The sequence below is a fragment of the Equus caballus genome, chromosome 14 (assembly GCF_041296265.1).
Source record: "Equus caballus isolate H_3958 breed thoroughbred chromosome 14, TB-T2T, whole genome shotgun sequence".
NCBI classification, from domain to species: domain Eukaryota; kingdom Metazoa; phylum Chordata; class Mammalia; order Perissodactyla; family Equidae; genus Equus; species Equus caballus.
This window is the reverse complement of record NC_091697.1, coordinates 21838443-21862407: the sequence shown is the minus strand read 5'-3', so window position 1 is coordinate 21862407 and position 23965 is coordinate 21838443. Positions and strand designations below refer to the sequence as shown.

Sequence of the window (23965 nt, the reverse complement as noted above, 5' to 3'; positions counted from 1 at the left end):
GACCTGCGCCAACAGTGGTGGTTACAGAACCTGCCCCACATTCCAGACGACATTCAGATCCATTCCCCTCTCAGCCTGTGCGGAGGGCCCGCCTAGGGGCTGCAGTGCTTGGGACGAGGCGCCTGGAAGACGGAGAAAGACCGTGCCTGGTTTTGGGCCCCAGTGGCTGCAGGCCCCGGAGACCAGGCCTTTCTCTCTAATGCCCAGCCTCCCTCAGAAGTCTTTTACCACCTTGAAGAGGTGTTGAGCGACCATCTAGCCCATGGCAGTAAGGAGCGAGAAGTCCAAGCGGCACGGATGCCGTTGCAGGAGGGGTACCTCGAAGGAGGAGGATGGGTGCCAAAGCGCAGGCAGTCACTGGGTCCCTTTGAAAAGGCCAGAGGGTTTTTGTTTCTTTTTTTCTTTGTAGGAGAAGCTAAATACATGGTGGTGAACAGGGATTCTGGAGTCAGACGGACCGGGTTCAAATCCTGACCTTTCCGCCTAATGGTGTTGAGACTTTGGGCAAATTCCTCACCTTTTCTGAGCCTCACTCTTTGCATTGTAAAATGGGGGGAAATAAAAGTCCCTCGCCTCAGGATGTTGTGGTAAAGAGTAAATGAGATGTGCAGAGTGCCCCAGGCCTGCCATGAAGTGCCGTTTTCTACATGCTGATTGGTGACGGTATCCTCCTTGATTGTCAGCTGGCTGGCATCCAGAGACCTGGGTTCCCACATCCGCTGCCACTTCCCTGGGAAATCCTGGGCCTTGCCTGAACCTTCAGTAGCTTCCTCTTGCCTTCGGCACTAAGTTCAAACTCCTCAGCACTCCTCCCCAGGCACACTTCTCCCCTGAGGATCAGCTGGAGTGGCTGGCAGAGGCCAGATCATGCATGCTTTGTCATCTTGATGCCAGGCACGGGGAGCATTGCAGAGGCACGGCAAGACCAGAGACCAGCACAGTCTGATTCTGAAACCGCGCAATGAGCCTGGAAGAGGAGAGGTCCCTGAGGGCCGTGAGCGTGGAGTGGAGGCCTTCTTATAAAGGGCTCTTGGCCTGAGCAGACCAAGTGGTAGCCCTGCCCTGGAGCCCTGACGGGCCACGTGGCTGGTCCTGCCCCTGGGTGTGACCTGAAGGCCCAGCTTCCACTCCTTTCCCTGTCGCATCCCCTCCCCTTCGCTTCTCCACCTGTCAAACTATGTGGCTGTCAGGTTTTGAACCGGTGATACGGACCTGAGGTAAAAAGATTCCAAAGGTCCCAAAGGGCAATGGCACAAGTCTTCTCCCACCCTTGGCCCAGCCCCAGATCCTCATCAGCTTGGCATCACAGTGAGGAGGAAGGGACCTGGACCACAAGCCAGGACACTGACCACTTCCATTTGCCGAGCAGTACAGATAATTTAATATCTCTGTGAGGCAGAGATTATCATTATTCCCATTTGACAGATGGTGAAACTCAGGTTCAGACAGGTTAAGGACACACGGCTGGTAAAGAGGTGGGCAGGGCTTTGAACCAGGCCTGGTCCCATAGTCTTTGAGCGTCCATAGGTGCCCCCACCCCACCCCAAGGCACGCATCTAGTCCAGATCATTCCCTGACTACTTGTGTGACCAGTTCGTGCTGGGATGTTTTCTCATCAGTGAGAGACCCCACGCTGTTTGCCTGGCATCTGCCCACAGTTAGTGTGGGAAACTGAAGCCACATCGGGTGACCACAAATTCCCTTAGCTATTGTTTGTCTGAGACAGTCTTTATTCCTTCTTTCTTTTTCAATTAAGGTGAAAGTTACATAAGATAAAATTAACCCTTTTAAGTGTACAATTCGGTAGCATTCAGGACGTTCACAACGGCGTGCAACCAGCACCTCTATTTTCCTCACCCCAAAAGGAAACGCTGCACCCATTGAAGCAGTCAGCCCATCCCCGTCCCCGATCCCCAACAACCGCCAGCCTGCTTTCTGGCTCTCGGGATGGGCCTATTCAGGATATTGCGGGTACAAAGTGCACCACCTTTCCCCTCCCGCCCCAGCCGTCTGCCGGTGTCAACGTGTGTCCACGTGAGAGACACACACATACCTTCCCTTCAGATGTCTCACTCGGTGCACGTTTGGACACCATCCCTCATCACCCAGACAACCTGGTGCATCTTTCGGATGGCCGCATGGCACGCTGCGTGTGCACTTTCCCACCGGTTCCAGCCCCTGCTAACGCTCACAGTGTTGTGGGGAATCCCAGGACGGTCTCCTAGACGTGCACCTGCCGGCTCAGCACTGTGAGTGTTTTCAACATTCATGGGGTCTTCCAGGCCCATTAGAATGTTGCCTTTGGCATATGTGTGCTCACACATGCTCACACACACACACACACACAAAACTGTTGCCGCCACCGCCTGCAGAGCCAAACTCCGTTCCTCTGAGTTCCCCCAACCCCTCGTTGCCCCACCATGGCCCCAATTACCCATCACTTGGCAGTATCTGAACTGCAGGATGCTGGACCCCCTTGTCCCTCGGCCCCCACCCCACAGCTTGCCTCAGGCTCCGGAGTTGCAGTGAGCAGGGGCCCCTGAGCTCCCAGCAGTGGGTGCTGTGGGCACTTCTCAGGTGGGGCTGCACCTGGGTCCAGCATCTGTAAGGGAGAAGAAGAGCTTCCTGGCAGCCAGAGCCGGTTCAGGCCCCACCTCCAGACCTCAAGCACTTTGTTCAGTGCCTCGTGTGAGTGTGGCCCCTCTGGGGCTTGCAGAGGCTCGGTGCTCTCCTTAAAGAGTGAACGTTGCCCCACTGACGTAGCCCCTGCTTCTCGGGCTGTCTGGGACTCCTGGCAGGGGCAGAGCTCCTCAGGGGTTGAGGCTGGGCCGATTTCTGATGCCCTCAGCACAGGTACCCAGAACATTTGGAATGGCCGATTTTGGGGGAAAGTTCTGAGAAATTATGGCTCATAAACACAAGGAACTACCTTCCTGGGACCCAGTGACAGCGGTGTCTCATGACCTGCAGTGATAACTGTGGGGGTCAGCAGGGTCGGACCCAGGCCTGCCCCCAGCTGCCACACCCTGGGCCCTGGTGTGCAGCGGAGAGGAAGATGCGTAGTAGCCCACTGCCTTCCACTCCGCTCACCCCCCGACCCCGCTGAGGCTCCCGTGGCTCTGGGTTAGAATCCACTGTCTCCTGCCGCTGAGCTTCTGCAGGGACAGTTCCCTGTCTGGAACCTGCTTGTCCCTCATTTTCGCTGAGTTTCCTCCTTCCCGCAGGTGCAGAGCTCAACTCAGATATCCCCCAGACCAGATCGGTCGCCCTTGTGGCTTCCTGAGGCGCCATATGCTCCCCTTTATAGGACTCCTAACACGACTGCAGCTCAGTGAGCAGCTCCACAGCGACCTGTTCACGTTTCTCTCCCCCGCCACGACAGGAGCTTCTAGAAGTCTGTCTCTGTTGCACTCACCGCTCCATCCTCAGAACCCAGCACAGTGTCTGCCCCGGGAAGGCACACGGTAAACATACAGAGAGCGCATGAAGGCTATTTCCTGGCCATGTGGCTGTAGACAACAATACAAATAACGTTTTTATTATTATAAAATAATAACTTTATAGCATTATTATAAATAATACAACCTACCAGGTGCCAGGCACTAAGCGTGTTACAGACCTTTCCTCTCTGCATTTTCACATCCACCAAGTGAGGACACATTATTATCCCAAGGTCACAAGCTGTGAAAGGACATCACAGCGGTTAGAACCCAGACCGGGCAATGTCAGAGGCCTTGCCCTCAGCCCCGAGGCTGCCCTTCACTTCTCTGAGTGTGGATGTTTGCAGAATAAGGGTCACACCACCTCCTCTGCAGGATTGCCCACTGTCTCCCCAGAAGGTGCCAGCACACGCTTGTTGCTGGATGCAGACCGTTTTCTGTTCCTGTTGTAAATGATCGCATGGGAGATCAGATTCATCTCTCAGGCCAAGTGAGAAACCCAGTCAAAGGAGCTTAACTGATTCCCCCACATTGCTGGCTGCCTGTGCAATTGCCAGCTCATCACAGCTGCGCCTGAGGTTTAGGTGCTTAAATCCTGAAAGGGAAACTTCATTTCACTGCCCAGTGAAAAGGAAACAGAAAGTGGTAGACCTGGCTTGATAAGATTTGGAGGGGAGGAGACCCCGAGGCCCAGACGTGCTTTTCTGGGTGGCCTGGCTCTTCTAGCTGGCAAAGAGAACGTACCACCCGCAGGACTTTTTCTGGCATTTCGTGGGTGAGGAGCAGTGAGAGGGAAGCTGGGGCCTCAGACAGACCTGGGTTTGCCTCCACCTACACCCCTGCTCGTGGGGTGACCCTCCGAGCCCCGTTTTCTCTGCTGCCGCGTGGGAGGATGGAAAAGGGAAATGGTATTCTGGGTCCCACCCACTACAACTCAGTTCCTGGGGAGACACACTTTGATGGTGAATCACCCAGGACCCCAGTAGGAGGAGAGATTTCCTGGGGCCCTGAAAACTCAGCATTCTACCCAGTGGGGACCCTGTGCCCCTCAGAAAGCACAAGCCTCTGCCATAGGTGGTCCAAGTGGGAGGAGGAAGTGAGAGAGGTTGGAGCAACTATTTCTGGAAGACTTCCTGGAGGAGGTGATAGAGGAGGCCAGGATTTGAAGGAAGAGTGAGGGCTCACCAGGCATGGATGGGAGGAAAGGCATTCCAGGCAGTGGGAACAGCATGTGCAAAGACACAGAGTCAGAATCGGCCCGGCACTTTCCAAAACCAGGAGGAATTAAATGCCATCAGAGCTGTGTTTCTCAAAGTGTTGTCCTCAAACACTAAAGGACAACTGGCAGGCAGGAACTGAGACTAAAGAGGGAAGATAGAACCAGTCAGCAATGACCTGGATTGCCACACCAAGGATCTGTACTTAGAGACAACCAAGGCTGGTCATGGGAAGAGACTGGAGCAGACCTCCCAGCATTTGTGGGCAGAGCCCAGCATAGTGGGCTTAACACACATCTGCGAGCTCATTGAGTGCATTCAACATACTGAGCTGTGGCTGACCGGCCAGCACAGCCTCGGAGAGGTGCGCCGTGCGGCGGCTCAAGCTGGCCGCTGCTCTTTCTCATGGCTTCAGTGCTTGGTGATGACCAGCTGGAGGTCAGGAGCCTCCCTGGGGGCTGGGGGTGGGGCACCACAACCCATGAGCAAGATCTCCAGAAAGTGCCTTTCACAGGCCATGCAGGCAAAGACGAGACGATGCGAGAGTGAGCAGTGTGACCCGTACAGCTGCCCGCAAGATGGGGTGCTGAACTCTGTTTCCACTGAGTTCATGTGATTTTCACACACACGCGCAGAATGAGAGAACAGACAATTATCTAATGTGCATGGACCATTGCATGAGATCTAATGTATGTTGTACTGTTTTTTCAACTTTTTGTTTGTGTTTGAAAAATTTCACTGTAAAATGTTGGGAAAAATAGCCTTTTTCTCACACATCCATTCAGACATACTAACCCAGCCCACTGAATCCCATGGTGAGCACCCTTAGATTTCCAAGGTGAGGAAACCACACACACATGCATGCGTGCACACACACACGCTCCCTGTGCCTCATAGTTCTCCCTTATATAGACAGCAGGAAATGTTTGCTGGCTGGATGGATGGACGGAGGGACAGACAGATGGATGGGTAGATGGGGGTGGAGAGAGGTGGGCAAGATCCAGTCCCTACCTGGGACAAATGCCGAGCCATATTAACAACACAAGGCCACAGGTGCCCACAGCAGAACTCAGTACAAAGGACAAGGGAGGGTGCCTGCACCTCCAGGCACCACGGGAGCTCCCAAGGGACTGCGGTGTTGGAGCCCAGCCTTGAAAGGAGAGCAGCTGCCGTGAGCAGAGGGAGCAGGACTTTTGGGGAAGGAGACAGCAGGGCTAGGGCAGGAGGAAGAGGCCTGGCTGCATGAATGGGGAGGCCGGGGACGAACGCGGGGTGTTAGGTAAGATCCAGCTGGAAAGCCGGGCTGAGGTCTGGTCCCAGGACGGGTGGGAAGGCAGGCTGAAGGCGCAGGAGCTGCGCGCTCATCAGCTCTCTGGCCACTTAATGGGGTGTGACGGCACTCTGCCCCTGACCGTCCATCTCCTCGGCTGCTCAGTGGGCAGTGATTCCCTCCCTCGCGGGGCATTGTGAGGATGAAGCGATACTCCATTTACTGTGCGTGGCGCCACCATGCCCAGGACTGTCCTGCAGCACGGATGGCCGTAATTTGGTGAACCATCCCCCTGCCGATGGACACTCAGGTGGTTTCTCATTTTTTGCTACTTGCAAACCTGCTGACACAGACGTACATCTTTGCACAATAGTGGTTGTGTTGCCACGGCCTAGGTCCCCAAAAGAATGAGTTAGATCTCAGCGCCCTAAAGGAGCATCCATTATACAATGGGAATTTTAAAGTTAAGGAAAGGTGAGTAATGTGGGGAGTGTGTGTGAAGCAGTGCCCTGCGGGGCCTGTGTGCACCTAGGGGCAGGGAACAGGAGTGGAAGCCCCCATCGTGCCAAACGGGCAGCAGCAGTCACCCCCTCACACCGGCAGGAGGGCTTGGGTGTGTGACAGCCCAAATAGCTGGCCCTTCCTCTGTACCTTAGGATACTCCATTTACTGCAATAAACATGTCATCGCTTTGGAAGTTTGAAAGGAAAGTTCAACAAAGTATGTTTTATGTTAACTGTGATGACGACAGTCTTGTGGCAGTGATGGCGATAATCTTGGGTGCCATGGCCCTCTCAGCAGGCGTTCTACCCACGGGGTGCAGGATGGATTGAGCTCCATGCAATGACCCCTGCCTTCACAAAGGGTCCAGAAACTTCTGGGACCTGGGATGCAAAATAGAAACACAGTAGAAGTGGTTCTTCTTTGAAACTATGAAAAAAGGAACCGCTGCTTTCTGTTCATCGTTGTGCCTCAGCACCTGGAAGAGCATTCGGCACATTGTAAGTTCTGAAAGAAATATCTGCCACATGGAACAGAGGGAGGGGGCAGAGAGGACGAAGGAAGGGAGAGAAGCAGGGAGGGAGGAATTAATTTCTAATTATATGAGGCTGGTTCCTTCAGATTTGAAACCCCCCAAACGTTAGCTAAAACATCAGTCCAATGTCAAAATACCTATACCTGGCTGTTAAGGAAACTCAGAGAGAATTTTGATCAGAAATAGGGATTCTCAAAAAACATACCCTGGCTGCTACCCCCTACAAAGTTAATTAAGTGTGGCGGTGAGAGCCATGCTGTTTGGGCTATTTATGTAATGAAAAGATCTTCTAAAAATAATACCCAGAGGCCCAGCCTGTGAGGCAGCGTGGCCAAGCCAGCTGGAGCAGCAGAAGGTGACCAGGAGCTGTGCTCCCTCAACCACTACAGTGGTTGTGATTAAGTGAGGCTTCTCATATTCGGGTTGCAAAACCGCTTCAGGCAAGAGACTAGGAGAGGCTTAATTTATGTCACATGGCACTTAGCTTGCTTCTGAGAGGGGTTCCGCTGTCGATGTGATTTCTGCACAGTCCCAAACCCCAGGAGATTGCTTGCTGTCTGCTCTCTGGGAAACCAGGATCATCTTGCGTGAAAGGATCCAGGAATCAGCAGGGCCTTAGCTTGTTTTGCATCAGTTGGCATCGTAGGATGTTACCACTAGGAGGGGATCTGAGATTTAACCAAGAAGCATTGTGTGTGCAGCCATTCTACTGAAGTGATGTTTGCAGAGGGAAAGGAGGGAGGGAGAGAGGAAATAGAAACCACCCAACTGCCCATGATAGGGGCATGGCGGAATAAACCTTGGCCAGCCACCCCAGGGACTGTTATGCAGTCATTAGAAAGACTGAGTGAGTTCCGTACCAGCTGACCTGGATGTGGGCCCACATGTGCTGCTAAATATGAAAAGTAAGATTTAGAGAGATGTTTAGAGCAAGCAGATGTGGGGTGGGGATGTGGTTGGCACACTATGACCGTGGGCTAAATCTGGCCCTCTGCCTGGTTTTGTGCAGCCCATGAGCTAAGAATGGCTTTTACATTTTTTAATAGTTTGGAAATAGTTTTAGAGAGTGGGAGAAAATCAAAAGAAGAAGAAGATTTTGCAACACTTGAAAATTATGTGAAATTCACATTTGTGTCCATAAGTAAGATCTCATTGGAGCATGCTCATTCATTTGCACACTGTCAGTGTAGGTGCTTTCGTGCGACAAAGACAGAGTTGAGTAGTTGCGACAGAGACCCTGTGCGATATAAAGCAGAGAGTATCTGCTACCTGGCTGTTTCCTGAAAACGTTGTTGGCCTCTGGTTTAGAGCATGATGACGTTTTGTAAAACAGTGTCAGACACTGTCCTCAGCAGTTTCAAAGATAATTCATTACACTGGCTTAGTCATTCATTCATTTTATCATCTATCCAGCAGACACTTAATGCCTACCTGTGGGCCAGGCACTGGGAGCCAGCAGTGAGCAGGCAGATGCAGCCCCTGCTCTCCTGGAGCTTAGAATCTGTGTCTAGATCTCTCTTCCTCCAGTATAAGCAGTCCCAGCCCCTCCACCTGTATCTTGCGTGGTAACACAGTGGTCCAGCCCCTTGCCTCCTGCCTCCCTTCCTCCTCCCACTGTGTATCCTGATTGCCTCTGTTGCTCCTAACGAGATGACCCCATGCCTCCTGGTGTCTCATAGGGAGGTCAAGGTCTAGAAGGACCCGTCCTGAATCAGGTCAAACTCTCGATCTGGTTTCAAAGTGCTCTACCCTCGACCTTTGCGTTTTCAGCTCCTGCTCTCCAGCGGTCCTGAGAGGGAGACGCAGCAGTCCTTGACCCCTGTCACATGGATGGGAGCAGCCGCCAGCTATGGAGAAGGATGTGCCCATGTCTCCACATGATCCCTCCCGCATAAAGCCAAAGCCACCTGCGGACACACTCCCCAGTGCCCCAGTCTCTGTGCAGACCCTGGAGAGCGGAGACCCGCTCCAGTCCGCGGAGGAGCCCATTCTGCAGGGGGCCATCTGAGGACTGGAGTGTGAACCACGAATTCCTGTCTGCTTTCCCTCTTCTTCATGAATACTCCTGCCCAACACCTCCTAGGAGACTGCTTTATTTATTTCTAGAGAAACAGCCTAGGTCATTGTAGCCTCCTCATGTTTGGACGCTTTCTTTTGGCTCTGTTCAGCCCGGAGCCCAGGGGTTGACGGAACTGACGCGGTGGGGAGCTGGGTGAAAAGTAGCCAGGGGCCGTGTGGAAGAAGGTGCTGTAGGGTCCTAGGATGGCGTCCAATGGCACAGCCCCTCCTTATTGTCTGGACTCTACCGCATGCAAGGTCACTGTCAGCGTGGTCCTCATTGTTCTCATCCTTATCACCATTGCTGGCAACGTGGTGGTCTGCCTGGCCGTGGGCTTGAACCGCCGGCTCCGCAGTCTGACCAACTGCTTCATTGTATCCTTGGCCATCACTGACCTGCTCCTCGGCCTCCTGGTGCTGCCCTTCTCGGCCTTCTACCAGCTGTCCTGCACGTGGGGCTTTGGCGAGGTGTTCTGCAATATCTATACCAGCCTCGATGTCATGCTCTGCACAGCCTCTATCCTCAACCTCTTCATGATCAGCCTCGACCGGTACTGCGCTGTCACGGACCCCCTGCGCTACCCGGTGCTGGTCACTCCTGTCCGGGTGGTCATCTCCCTGGTCTTAATTTGGGTCATCTCCATCACCCTGTCCTTCCTGTCTATCCACCTGGGGTGGAACAGCAGGAGCGAGAACAGCTCGTCAGAGCTGTTGACAGGGGTCAATCACACTGCCTCGAAGTGCAAAGTCCAGGTCAACTTGGTGTACGGCTTGGTGGACGGGCTGGTCACCTTCTACCTGCCTCTGCTGGTCATGTGCATCACCTACTACCGCATCTTCAAGATCGCCCGGGATCAGGCCAGGAGGATCCATCACGTCGGCTCCTGGAAGGCAGCCACCATCAAGGAGCACAAAGCCACAGTGACGCTGGCCGCTGTGATGGGAGCCTTCATCATCTGCTGGTTCCCCTACTTCACCGTGTTTGTCTACCGTGGGCTGAAAGGGGATGAAGCCGTCAATGAGGTCATTGAAGCCGTCGTTCTGTGGCTAGGCTATGCCAACTCGGCCCTGAACCCCATCCTGTACGCTGCACTGAACAGAGACTTCCGCACAGCATACCAGCAGCTCTTCCACTGCAGGTTGGCTGGCTGCAACGCCCGTGAAACTTTTCTGAGGTCCAACAGCTCTCAGCTGTCCAGGAATCAAAGCCCAGAACCCAGGCGGCAGGAAGAGAAGCCCCTGAAGCTCCAGGTGTGGAGTGGGACAGAGGTCACGGTCCCCCGGGGAGCCACAGACAGGTAACTACCCTCGCAGTGTGCATGCAGGTCGGGGGCATGGGGAGGAGGTCCCATTAATGGTAGCCATTAAGGTGGCAACTGTTCACAAGATCCTGGTGCTCTTCATGAGCACTTTGCAAACCTCATGTTATGCCATCCTCTCAACAGCCCCCTGAGATAGAACTTTTCACCTCCATTTTAAAAGGACTACATTAAATCTCAGAGAACTTGGCCAGGGCCACACAGCTGGGACCTGGACAGGGGTCCCCCAACTCCAGAACATGTGGGCCCTGTTTTCTAGCTACGTTGTCCTTATAATCAAGAACCCTAAGTTTAAGGCCCACCTACCAAACCACCCAGGACAGCCCTCGGATGGCCATGCACACATGCTGCCACCTGGGGTTCACATGAGAAACCTAGCTTGTGTGCATTCATTGAGCACCTACTATGCATCAGCTCATTCCCCAGGGGGCACTCAAGTCGCAGGAGAAAGAGGACTCGAGAAAGAGGACTGGCCGAGTGGGGAAGGCGGGGCCTTGAAGGCAAGGCTGAGGGCTTGGACATTATCTCATAGGTCTTAGGCCAAGATGGAAGGATTAGAATTGGGGTGAGGGCAACCCAGGCAGATCTGTGCTTTGGGAAGAGGGCTCTGGTTCACCTCTAAGACGTGAACCAGAAACATGAGATGAGGACATCAGTGAAGGGAGATGTGGCACTGGTCCCTGAGAGACGGGAAGAGAATAGAACAAAATCAAGGTGGCATAAAAAAATAAGGTTGGAGACCACTGCACGTTCAGGATATAGGAGATGCAAGAGAGAGGATGCCTGGGGATTCCATCCCCAAGAGGTATCCAGGCTGAAAAGATAAACAGGATCGGAACGAGATTTAGATAAATTCCCTGGTGATGAAGCCAGTGCAGGGTATTATAGGAAACCCCACCAAAGACTTGAGTGGTGCTGAGGAAGCTCCCGGCATGGAGAGGAAGGTAGAGTCTAGTCAGCTCGAGCTGTTGAGAGGAGTAGATGAAAGGATGCTGCAGAACAGCTGGCACGGAGAAGGGCTCCGTAAATGGCACTTCCCTTTCTCTTCCAACAGACTATGCCTGGGCCTCCCACAATGCTGGTCTATGAGACTGACCCATTCATTCATTCATTCATTCATTCATTTGCAAACATTTGTCAGCTTCCCACCACGTGCCGGGAACTGTGCTGAGCACTGGGGATGTAGAAGTGATCTTTTTGGCCTTTGTTGTGACGAACAGGTATGGGAAGTCAACTGCGTGGCCGCGATCTCAGCTCTGCCCTCGCTCACTCTGTGGCTTGAGCAAGTCCTTGCCCCTCTCGGGCCTCAGTCTCCTCATGTCTTAGAGTGTGGGGTCTGTCCTCACGCAGCCGGCCCTGCTGGCCTCCCAGAGTTACCTGAAGCACGTGAGCTAAGGGATGCGAACAGGCCCTACGATCCCTCCTGGGATGCACGTCCCCTCTCGAGCAGTGAGCAGCAGCCTCGAGAAAAACAGGCAGACACTGCAGACCCACACACACTGTGGATCCTGCCCTCTGTGGAGGATTGTGGGGGCCAAACTGTCCAACTAGACACCCGGGCCTCATGGCCCCTCTGGTCCTTGCAGCAGCCAGGTGCGGAGTGTTCCCCGCTAGCCTTGGGCCCCGGGCCCTCCACCCTTGCAGTGCTGTCCTGCTGGAATAAGCTCTTACATTCAGCCTCCTCCTGGCCTCCCTGCCTCTAGAGTCTCCCTCTCAAATCCATCCTCCAAGCCACCCAAAGGTGTCTCTCCAAAATGCAGATCTGGGGACTTCCACACCCAGCCCTGATGGATAAGATGCCCATCTGACCACGTCCTTCCACACCCCCTCATTCAGGAAGCAGCCTCCAGTGCAAAGCCCATTTAGTTCATGAAGCAAACAAAGGACAAAGCAGCTATCATGGTTCAGTCTAGCCATGCATACCACTTCCTACTTGCGACCCCAGGGCTAATGGGCTGCCTTTCCCCCTAATCCCTAGGGAAGCATATTCAATAAGCGTTAACACCAATAACTAACACTTACAGAACACCCGCTAGGTGCCAGTTTTACCTGTTTGCCCTTGTTTCTCTGTGTTAATCCTCTGGGAGGGCATCCCGTCCCCAACCCTGTGCCAGGTCCTAAGGGTGTGAAGGGAGATGAAGCAAAGCCCCACCCCGTGCTACCTGTGATGGCTCGCAGTCCAGCTGAGGAGCAGGCTGGCAATGGTGCAGTGCAGCATGTGCCAAGGACTGAAACCCAGGGCACTGGGCACCCGAATGAGGCAGTGCACGGGCCAGGGAGCAGACCTCTGAGTTGAGCTTTAAATGCAGATGGTGAAGGCCCTGTAGACGCATGGCCTCATCTCTTTTTTCACACAACCCTGTGGAGTAAGTGGTTGTTTGGTTTCCACTTTACGGGTGGGAACACTGAGGCTCAGAGAAGTTAAGCAAATTGCCCAAGCAACAAGCTAGGGAGTCAGCCAAAGCCAAGATCTGAGCATCAGCAGAAATAGCAACCCCCCTCACTGACTGTCCTCTGGGGACACACTTCTCCTCTGCTCGCTTCTCCTCTGATCCTCATGGCCGCCCTGGGTGGGGGCTGTGGAGAAGCTAAGACCAGCCAAAAGGCCATGTCCTGGTCACACACAGCAGCCGTGGAGTACCTGTTCCTCGGGTCCACAGCCGTGCTCTCTCCTCCAGCCCCCCGGGAGCGTGGGCAGAGGGGTTTGGCAGAGGAGGATGGGGAACCAGTCAGAGGGCTTCAGATCATGGCAGGGACATGGGGGTGCAGGAAACAGGAACAGCCAGAGGATAATTTTCCCACTGGGCTGTCAGGACGTTCAGGGCCTCGTGTGGCCCTCCATAAGGTCAGCTCCCAGCTTCCCCCATGACTGATAGCGTGTCTTTCCTGTTCTCCCAGTGGGAACAAAAGCCAGTGTTGACTTGACCGAAAGCCCTATCGTTGCCAAGGGGGCAGGAGTGTGTGCCTGAGCCTAGAATTCCTAGGACTGATCTGGGCCTGCCCTTGGTGGGGGGAAGGGAGCCTCCAGGAGAGACTGCTGAGCTGGCCAGTCCTCCCTTCCCTGCTGCAAACCAGCGGCCACCTCCGAAGAAGGATTTTCTGCCTGCCCCTTCCTGACCCCGACTGGCTGCCTCTGCCCCCCGCCCCCATCACCTCTCCCCTGGACGCCCTGTCTGCTCCAACACCCCTGCCCAGCAGCTTCCTCTGCTCCTACTAGATATAGGCCCATGATCGTTTCCTAGGGCTGCTGCAACAAATGACCATGAAGTTGGTGGCTGAAAACAACACAAATGTATTCTCTTATAGTCCAGGAGCGCAGGAGTCTGACATCAAGGTGGTGGCAGCGCTGGTTCCTTCTGGGGCTTCACAGGAGGATCTATTTCCTTGTCTTTTCTAGCCTCTGGGGGCCGCCCACACTCACGGCCCCTTCCTCACATCACTCCAGCCTCTTGCCTCCATGGTCACATCTTCTCCTCTTCTATAGCCAAAGCTGCCTCTGCCTCCCTCTTATAAGGGCACATTTAAAGCCCACCAGGATAGTCCAGGATAACCTCCCCATCCCAAATTCCTTAACTTAATCACGTCTGCAAAGTCCTTTTTGCCATGTGAGGTAACATTCTCAGGTTCAGCAATGGGGCTGTGGACATCTCTGGAGACCACATCCAGCTGCCACAAGGTCCCAGCTCCTTAACCTGGCATTAGAGACCCTTCATGATTTGGTCCCTGACTACCTTCTGCCGCCCTCCCCAGGCCCACACCCACCCTCTACCCCCTCTGTCCCCGTCAAACAAGCCACTCAGAGTCTGTTCACCCACAGGCACTCACCAAGGGTTGGCTGTGGGCCAGCACTGTTCAGGGCCCAACACTGAGCCAAGCAGAGGCCCTGATCCCTGAAGGATGTTATTCTGGGGCAGTGGCTCTCAAAGTGTGGGCCCCTGGCCAGCAGCAGGCTTCCAGAAGCATAGCAGCCGGCCTCGACCCCTCGGCCTCATGTGTGCAGAGCTAGGGTCGAGCTCAAGCCCCTGTGACCCCAAAGCCCCAGCTCCTTCCACAGTGAAGTGCTGCCTGGACTTGAACTTAGCCCAGACTCAGTGCTAGTCCCATGGATGGCAGTTGGGGAAACTAAGGCACAGGGAGACAAGCGACCTATCTGAGTCTGGGAATAGACCCCTATCTCTGGACCTCTGCCTGGGGCTCTTGGGTCCCTTTTCCACACTCTCTTGCTCTGGGTAATCTCCCATGGCAGGGAAATAACATTCACAAGCACCTGGAGATCTGCAGTCTCCCTCTGCGGAGGGCGCGCCTCGTTCCTGCAGAGCCCTGCGCCCGGGCGGCGGTGCTCCCAGGCACCTGGAGAAAGACCTCTGGAGAAGAGGTGCAAAGGGATGCAGGTGCCCCACACCCCTCTGGCCAGCTCACCTCTCTGCCCTGGGCCTGGCCCCTCCTTCTGCTCTCCTTCTCTCGGCAGCCAGAGAGAGCATTTCCAAACAGAAATGGGGTCGTGCCCTGCTCCTCCTGGTGCTCTTAAAACCCAGTACAGAGTCTTACCCTCACAGCCAAGGCCCTGGCGCCCCACGGGCCCTCCCCTCAGGCCAGGCCGTCCTCTCATCCCTCTTGATGCATCTGTTTCATGTCTGCTCCCCCAGAGCCTAAGCTCCCCAAGGACAGACCCCTGCCTCTGTTGTTCACTGCTGTCTCTCTAACACCTAGCACTGTGCCTGGCTCAGGAGAGGCCTTGTAATATTTGTTGAATGAATGAATGAGTGAATGAGCACATACCTCATTCTAAGTTCCCAAGAGCCATGAGAAGTGCTGCCCCCGCTTTAGAGATCAGGAAGACAAGTCTCAAAGAGGCAAGTTCCAGGAACCCGGCGGGGACTCAGAAATTCATGTTTCCCTTTTTAACTTGGCTGTCACAATGGGCTTCCCTTAAATGATGGCACTGGGGCAGGCCTCCCAGCCGAATTCACTGCCAGCTCTGAATCACAGTCTCCGGGTAGAAAAGCATCCTGGGCAGCAGCCCAGCCGCGTGCCCTGCCGGCTGTGTTACAGACAAGCCCAGCAAGGTGAGGTGACTCGTGCCAAAAGCACAGGAAGTGCCCTTCCAAGTTGGGGTTGCAATCCAGAGTTCCAGACGACGTGGAGCTGTCCAGTCCACCTCCACTGCATGTCTTGGTTTGGCCGGAGGCCGGTGGCCCAGGGGAGGCATGGCTGACTGTCTGTCAGCTCAGGGTCCAGTCTCTGCAGAGGAGGCTGCGGTACCACGGAGTGAAAGGGGACGTGACTAATGCACACAGGCTTCTGGAGAAGATGTTGCTCAGAAAGGAAGTTTTGCATAACTTACCCCTTTAGGAGCCCAGACTTGCTGACTTGTGTCACTTGTGGTTCTTGTTGACACAAATAATCCATATCCAATCTATAAATGAAAATTGGGGTGAGTTTATTCTGAGCCAAAATGTGAGGACCATGTAGCCCGGGGCCTTCCTTCTCGAAGGAAGGAAGGGCACCAAAGAATTGGGGTGTACAGAGTGGTTGTATACCCTCAAAGAGGATGTTCCACATAGGATTGAAATGTCCCTTTTACAATAGTCACAAGACTGCTCTGTCAGCACAGCGATTGATGGACACAGCAGGTAGTAGGTCTGCTGTCTCGGTGGACACAGCAGGGGGGCAGGTCTGTTGTCTCAAGCTGGGTGGTCACAGGTGAGCACAGCAATCAGTTCCTAGCCTAGGCAAAGATGCTTATCCTTAATGAAATGCCAACGTGAGGGGAAGTTTCACCTTTATCTTAAGGCCGTTTGTTCTTGTCTTTGGGACAGAGCAAATGCTTAAGCAGATATATAACACATGCTCAACAGCCACGGCCACGTCAGCCCCTTTTGGAAAAACAAAGTCAGGCCGAATTAGGTTTACACCAAATGACTTCCTCATATTCTCCAATATATCCTATTGTTTACCATTTCTATTTGTCAGTCTAAAATAGTCTAACCTTTTGGCACATTGATTCCATCCTTTCTTAATGGCTTTCATGAGCGCTCCTCTTACAGGCGCCCGGGGCAGCTCGCACCTCACTAAGGGGCCAGCTGCCCCTACATGTTGGAATCCTGCTGGCTGCGGTGGTCACACCTCAAGGCCATTGGGGTGTTCTCCCACCTCGGGCGTGGAGGTTAGGGAGCCCCAGCGTGAGTCCGGGCCCCACCACTAGTCAGGGGTTGGGTGAGGTGAGGCAGGTCACGGGACAGTCTGAGCTGCGTCTCCATACCTATAGAGCTGTGGTCACTGTCAGACTCACTTTGCAGAGTTGTTGTAAGAACGAAGGGAGTGGGGATGCAGGAACTCGGCACAATTCCTGGCATGCGGCAGGTGCTTTAACAGCCACGAAGCTTTGTCCTTCACCATCCATCTCTTTCCCTCTTTCTTCCTCTCGTTTTGTCTCTTTTCTTTTATTTTCTTTCTTTTATATAACAGTTTTATTGAGATACGCTTCACGTACTATACGATTACTCATTTCAAGTGTACAATTCCCTGGTTTTTATATTCACAGAGTTGTGCAGCCACCACCACAATGAGTTTTAGAACATTCTCATCACCCCCAGAAGATACCCAGTAGCCTTTAGCCATCACCTCCCAGTCCCTGATTTCCACCCCAACCAAGCAGCCACTCAATCTACTTTCTGTCTCTATAGAATTGCCTGTGCTGGACATTCCAGGTAATGCAGCTCTTTTGTGCCTGGCTGTCTCACTCGGTGTAATGTTTTCCACGTTCCTCGTTTCCTGCCTCTTCTCCCTTTGTTTCTTCCATTTGGTTTTGTTTTCTTTCCTTCCCTCTGTTTCTCCTCTCCACCTCCTTCCACGCATGCTCCCAATTCTCCTTCAGCAAGCATTTGTTGTCCTGCGCAGGGAGCTCTAGGCCTGAGGCTGCGTCCTGGACCACCAGTCCCCCCCAGCCCACCCCCCCCCCAGGCCCGAGGGGAGGGGGCTCCGCTGCTCTCAGGCCTGCAGGGCACAGCCGCACAGCCCCGCCGAGCAGCCGCCGCCGCCACCACCACCGCAGAGCCCGGGGGCCACAGCAGAAGTCAGTCCTTTTCATCTTCTCTCTTCAGAGAGTTTGGGGAGTGAGACCCCCTCACACCCCCAGAGAGGAAGTCAGGGGAAGGAGAGCAGAGGGAGAGGAGGTGGGAAGCCTTTTATAGCCTCAAAAGTCAAGAAGAATAAATCGTTGCCCCCCCCACCCCCCACCACCAGGAGTCACTTGAAAGGTAGAGAATTCTCATTTCGCCCCTGGTGACTGGGCCTTTGAAGCCAGCTGGAAGCCCAGCTTGTGCCCAGCCACCCCTTCCTTCCCTCTGGCTTCTCCTCATCTCCAGCCCCTGCCCTTTCCCCACCTTCACTTGTAGCTCCTTCTGGGGCTGTGCTGTGAGGCTGCCTCCCCAGGGACGGTGATGGGCAGAGGAGTGGGTACCACTGCTGGTAACCTTGTCCCCGTAAGAACAAGTGCACTCCAGGTGAACAAATTCGGAGAAGGCCCCTTCTGCAGGGGACCCAACCCCAGGACACGCGGCTGCAAGCAGAAGGTCTGGATGTCAGCCCTGATGCCCTTCTGCTGGGAACAGTCTGCGCAGCCACAGGGAGGTCCTGCAGGCCTTCCAGACCCCGCGGGAGATGGCACAGTATGGGACAGGGGTCCGCAAACCTTTTCTGCAAAGGGCCAGATAGTAAATATTTTTTAGACTTTGCAGCCCATACATTCTCTGTTGCAACTGAATCCTGCTGCTGTTATGGGTCTAAAGCAGCCGTAGATGATGCGTAAACGAATGGGGATGGCTGTGCTCCAGTAAGACTTTATTTATGGACACCGAAATGTGAATTCCATATTATTCTCACCAGTCACAAAATGTTATTCTTCTATTTTTTTTTTTTTTCCAATCATTTCAACAAACACAGGTTTGGGGCTGGATTTGGTCCCCAGGCTATAGGCTGCCAACCCCTGGTGTAGCTCTGCGCCCTTGGGCTTGCCTTCTCTGAGCCTCAGCCAGCTCATCTGCGAAGTGGGGCTAAGGATGCCTCCGCATGAGGATGACGAGGAGGCTTAGCACCGATTTACGTGAAGCGCCTGGCACAGAGTAGATGCTTGTAAGTGGTAGTTTTTCTTTTCTCTTTTTCTTTTTTTTTCCTCCTCATGGCCCCTCTGCAAAGGAGCAGCTGAAGAGTTCAGGGCGGGCTTTGTGGACTCGTGTCCCCGCTGTGCCACTGAATTGCTCCAACCTGACCCTGACCCTGAGCCTCGCCTTCTGAAAGTGGGGGGCGTTGGACAGTTTCAAGGGGCGACTCCAGCACTCATTATACATAAATGCTTAACAAGGGAGAGGAATTATGCCAAACCCCCAACTTTGTATGTGTCAAGAATCTTCTGGCAAGGGTGGTGCGGAACATGTTTTTGATACTAATGAATCGCTCCGAGTGTGGAGGCAAGTGCAATGAAATGTGTCCTTGTCACAACCTGAGCTTCAAGGGCGGGGTCCAGGGGCAGGTGGGGGTGCAGGCTGGGCACAAGACAGGGGACCTGCATCTCTCTCTGCCTCTGCCACTGACTGGCTGTGTGGTCTTGAGTAGATCACATCCCTCTCTGAGCCCCAGTTTCCTCATCTGTCAAAGACAGCTAAGCCTTCTGGTGGCTGCCACCGCTCCTAAAGAAGCCTCGGTGAGTCACAGGGCTTTCTGCTTTGGGGCAACGCTGGTGTTTATTAAACCCCTAAGGGCTGTTTGTGGCAGTGTCGGGGAACAGGGACTGGGCATGCCTGAGACCCGCTGGGCATTGCGGGGTGCCCACAGCCCCTGAGGCTCTCCTACAGTATGAAGACCACTCCCTTTCTGCCCAGAGATGGGGAGGTGGGTGGGGGAGTTTGTCCCAACTGCCAAAAAGTGGCTGATGGCTCCACAAAGCATCACTGGGCCTGCTTCTCGTGCAGAAGGTGGTAGCGTGAGGGGAGGGCCTGTGGGCGAGGCTCAGGCCTTTCTAGTTCCAGGACTGAGCATGTACCCTCGTCACCCAGGGACGGAAATGGGTGGGTGGCAGGGCTATCCCCAGTGCCCGGAACATTCAGGGAACTTCCCCTTTCCACACCGACTTGGGAGACACAGAATAATTATGAATACTTACATTTTGTTGAAGTGGAACGTTCACAGTGAAAGTCAGAGAGCAAGCCCCTTCCTGTTGCAGTCTTACGCAACCCCTGAAGTCACGGCTCCATGCTCCCTTCCTGTCTGTCATAAGCAGATGTGGCCTTAACCTCATGGCCACAGGAGGGCCCACACCTTGTGTCCCTACATGGGCCACGTGTGTCCCATACTAGGGCTGCCAGTAGCGCTGACTCATTCCCTCCCCCTTGGCGCCCGTTCCCAGCAGGTGTTTGTCGGGGGATGGGGCCAATAAGGGAGGCGCCAGATGAGCAGGGAGGGGCACAAACACGTGTGATGAGAGCGTGGGCCTGGGGCCCCGCCTGGGACTCAGGGAAAGCCTCCTGGAAGGGGTGACGTCTCAGCTGACTCCTGGAGCACAACAGGAATTTCCCAAGCTGAGGGACAGAGGTGGGAGCTGCGGGTCCAGGCAAAGGGGCAGCCTGTGTGGAGGCCGGGGCGGGCGGGCCCTCACCGGCAGTGGGAAGCCAGTCCATGCTTTAGCGCGGTGGGCTGTTGAGAGAGCTCTGAAGGCTGACCTCCCTGTGTTGCTGGCCTGGGGGCCCTTGGGCAAGTCCTTTCCTCTCTAAAACTCTTGTCCCCATCTGAAAACCTGGGCTAGTCATGATAGCACCTCCTTCCCAGAGCTGGGGAAAGGAGCTGGGAAAGGAGCAAGAGCATCAATGCCTGTGCCTGGGGCAGAAGCTTGGAGCACAGCCCCGAGTCCACCCAGCTGTGAGATTCTTTGTTTCAGTCTGCTCAGGGCACCTACAGGCCACCATTTCACCGGTGGTGGAAACACAATTTTCTAGGTCAGGGGAGCTCGGTCACTTCCAGCTGTAAGCATGGTAGCTTTGGAAGTTGAACGCAGCCAATACAAGATTCTCTCCCCTCCCCAGCTCCTTCCCTCCAGGGCAAGCTAAGTTCCCAGAGACTGTCTGGCATCCTCTAGACCAGTCTAGAACTATTGGGCCAGCTTCTCCATCCATGGTGCCCGCCATGCAGGGCCCAGGGGGACACAGCTGGCTTGCTCTTGGGCTGTCTCTGGCCCTGCTGAGGACCAGCCACATCCTCCTATGGGCCTTGGCTCTGCTGCAGGCCCCCAGCCCCTCTGGGGCACCCCCAGCAGGCAGGCTCCAAGGCCCAGCCACATGCTGGGGTTCACTGTGGGTGCAGGGAGATTTTAGGGACCTCCTGTAACCCCTGTGGGAGCAGAGGATTTGGGGTACAGCAGCTATGTGAAGCTTCCTCACTGCCAAGTGGGCAGAGGCTCCTCCCTCGTCCCAGCTTCCAGCTGGAAAGAGGAACACGTGGACCTGTGCTTTCAGGCCCCACACTCACCCTCAGTGGCCCCCACTATAATGACCAGAGCTCCTCCGGTCAGAGCTCTGACCCCAAAGGAGGGGCCCGGGGCACCTCACCCTCAGCCTCCTGTTGGGGTAGTGGGGCGTTACTCTCACAGGCTCTGGAAACCCACAGGACCTTGGCCTCTCCCACCACTCTTTCCTTGTGGGCCTTAAGAAATGGTCTCTGCCCTCACCTGCAGTTGCTGCCAGAATGGCGGGGGCGACACTGGCGAGGGGACAAGCAAGGGTGAGAAGCCACGCAACCCCTGACATCTAAAATAATGTCCTATCCCACCCCCCGAGACGCAGCACACACCTACACAGTGGCCCGCATTTAACACCCAGCCCCCCGGCGAGGGGGACTCTGAGCATTTTGCTCCAAGGTGGCTGAACCTGGCGGGGGCAGATGCTGCCTAGGAGCTGACTGACCTTACCTGGCCTCCCCATGCTGCAGTTTCTTCATCTGTAAAATGGAGACATTGCTAGTACTCACTTCACAGGGTTGTGTAAGGGTTAGAGGAGGGAATAAATACGCAGACCCAAGATTGGCATCCGGCAGGTGGAGAGCCCGCTGCACCCCGGCCACGGCAGCTCGCTGGCAGGGACAGGTGCATGAGGAGCCTCGTGATTGACTGGAATGTGTCCTGATTGTTGTCCTTTGTTGTCTCCACATTTTTTGCTATTATAAGCAACCCTGTGATGAACATCTCCATGCAGAGAACATTTTGTCTTTCAGATTATTTCCCTAGAAACTGAATTTCTAGAAACAATTACCAGTCAGAGGGGAGGGATGTTGGGCCTGTTGTAATACTTGGCCTAATTGTCTTCCAGGCGGGCTGCACGGCTTCCCTGCCACCAGCCACGTCAGAGCTGTCGCTTCCTCGAGGCCGCGCAGGGGGAGGCTCCTGGGGAGTGTTGTGAGGGGACCACGAGGGCAGAGGGTGTAGACGGCAAGGAGGAGGGGCCACCAGCGCATAAGGATGGGCAGAGGGGCCAGGGAGGAGAGGAGAAGAGTCTGTGGAGGGACTGAGGACTGACGAGGGGCTGTCAGAGGGGAGACCCTGTCCCCGTCCAAGACCTGAGCCGTTCAGAGACCAGAGAGCCGGTAAGTCTGCATCAGAGACCAGAATGGTGCTGCAGGGGGCTGAGCCCGGGATGCGGCGCCCCAGGGTCCTGGAGGACCCGAGCCCCAGTCCACCGTCTATGAAACGGGCCTGACTCTTCACCTGCCGCTCAGGGGTGGGATGGAATGAGTGATACGAAGTGACTGAGAGGTGCCTCGGCCCCGTGGGTTCTTTTCCCGTGAGCACCCGCTGGCGAGAGTGTGCAGGGTCTTTGGGGTTCCTTCATTGTCAGGAAACATAGCACTCTCAGATGGGGGCTCCTGGAGGGTTCGAGCAGCGGGGCAGGGGGAACACAAGGCCGGGACTGGGGAGATCTGAGCGTGACCCAAATCCCCTGTGTATGGGGGTGGGGGCATGGCGAGCTTTGAGGTCGGGCCACGCTGGGCTCTCTCGAGGCTCTGCACTTACTTGCTGTGAGTTCCTAGGCAAGTGACTAAAGCTCTTTCGGCCTAGACTTGCTCATCTCTTAGCAATAAGGCTATAAGGACTATGTTACACATCACAACACATGTCACACATGTCACAACATGGATGTTGTGAAAGTGGTGTTGATGCCTGGCCGTGAGCAGTAGGAGCTGGAGACATGGAGGCAGGGGAGGGGTCCAGTGGAGGCCAGGCTCCCCATGTTCCACGTCTCCTTCAGGCAACGAGCCCAACGTGCTGTAACATACCCAGCTCCCCTGACTGGCTGTGACCTTGGGCAAGTTTCCTAACCTCTCTGTGCCTTAGTTTCCTCCTCCATCAAATGGGGAAAATAACAGTACCTACCCCATGGGGTTGGTGTGTGGATTAACTGAGCTAATACTTACAAAATGTTTCGAGTCGGGCCCAGCGTTCAGGAGGAGCTCAGCACGTGGTGACTGTCATTGAGTTGCTCTTAGGGCTCAGAGCACAGGCTTTGGACATAGCAGACGTGGCACAGAGCCTGGTTCCTCTACCTACTAGTTGTGTGACCTTGGTCAGGTCACTTAACTCCCTGGAGGGCTATGCCCCTCATCTGTAGAGATAAGGGTGGCGGTGCCCACCTGGCAGGCCAAGCACACAGTGAGCGTTTGCTGTGACTGTTGGCCGAGGGCCTTAAGGAAGACACCCATGAAAACTGCCAGACCCATGCCTGCAGCCTGGGCTCCCCGGTGCTGGGTGCATGCTCCTCGCCAGAGGGGCACACTCCTCCCCACCCACCCAGGGGGTCTCAGTGCACAGGCAGCTGCAATCGCACTGACCCATGTAGTCCTAAGTTCCTAGAGAAGGGCCAGGCCAGGCCACCAGCTGAGACCGCGCCCTGGTCGGTTCCTGACTCCTCTTCCCCCAGCCCTCGGCAGCACTCCAGGACCTGCCAGGTCACACGCAGACTCCTCCACCATGACCCAACCATTCTGGCTGCTGTGTCCCTTCCTGTCTCCTCTCCCGCTGTGTCCCTGGCACCTTCTTCTCCAGCTGGACTGGATCATCCCCCGTTCTCAGAGCACAGCCCACAGCTCGCTGCCCCTCGGCCTGAGGAAGCCTCCCCTCCCCGGTGCCCCACTCATCACCCAGACCCAACTCTAATGCCACCTGCTCCGCAGAGCCTCCCCTGCTCCCCAGGACCAAAAATGGCTTCTGTGCCACAGAATCCTGCCCGTACATGCCCACGCACACTCAGGCACTGGCACACACTCACGCTTTTGTGTGCACAATACCCACATGTGTGTTTGTACACACATACCACACACCGACTCACACTCATGAGTTACTTGAGACCTGTGACCTGCCCTAATCGTCCGCATCTCTCATCTTACCTGTGGGTCCCGTTCTGTCGAGTCACTTGGTCTGGTCCTCAGGAAGGCGCATGCCACAGTGGGAAGAGAGGGCACTTGGGAGTTGACAGCTGCGGGTTCAAATTTGGGCTTTGCTACTGAGTGACCCCGGGGCATCACTTACCCTCCGGAGCCTCAGTTTCCTGGTCTGTGAAATGGGGACAGCCATACTTGTCCTATTG

The 23965-nt window shown here is 54.9% G+C and overlaps 1 protein-coding gene across 2 annotated transcripts in view; it reads left to right on the top strand.

Moving 5' to 3' along the window:
- The window catches only part of HRH2 (histamine receptor H2), a 42324-nt gene that overhangs the window by 9059 nt on the left and 9300 nt on the right, over window positions 1-23965 (top strand). Inside the window, exons 2-3 of one of the 2 annotated variants that reach the window (XR_002799509.2) lie at window positions 8734-10319; window positions 18285-18473. Coding sequence is in view for 1 of the 2 variants with exons in the window: in XM_023617200.2 (XP_023472968.1) it covers window positions 9226-10319 (1094 nt within the window). In the remaining variant the exon portion in view is untranslated. The remainder of the gene's footprint in view (window positions 1-8733; window positions 10320-18284; window positions 18474-23965) is intronic. The other variant, XM_023617200.2, reaches the window with a different exon arrangement.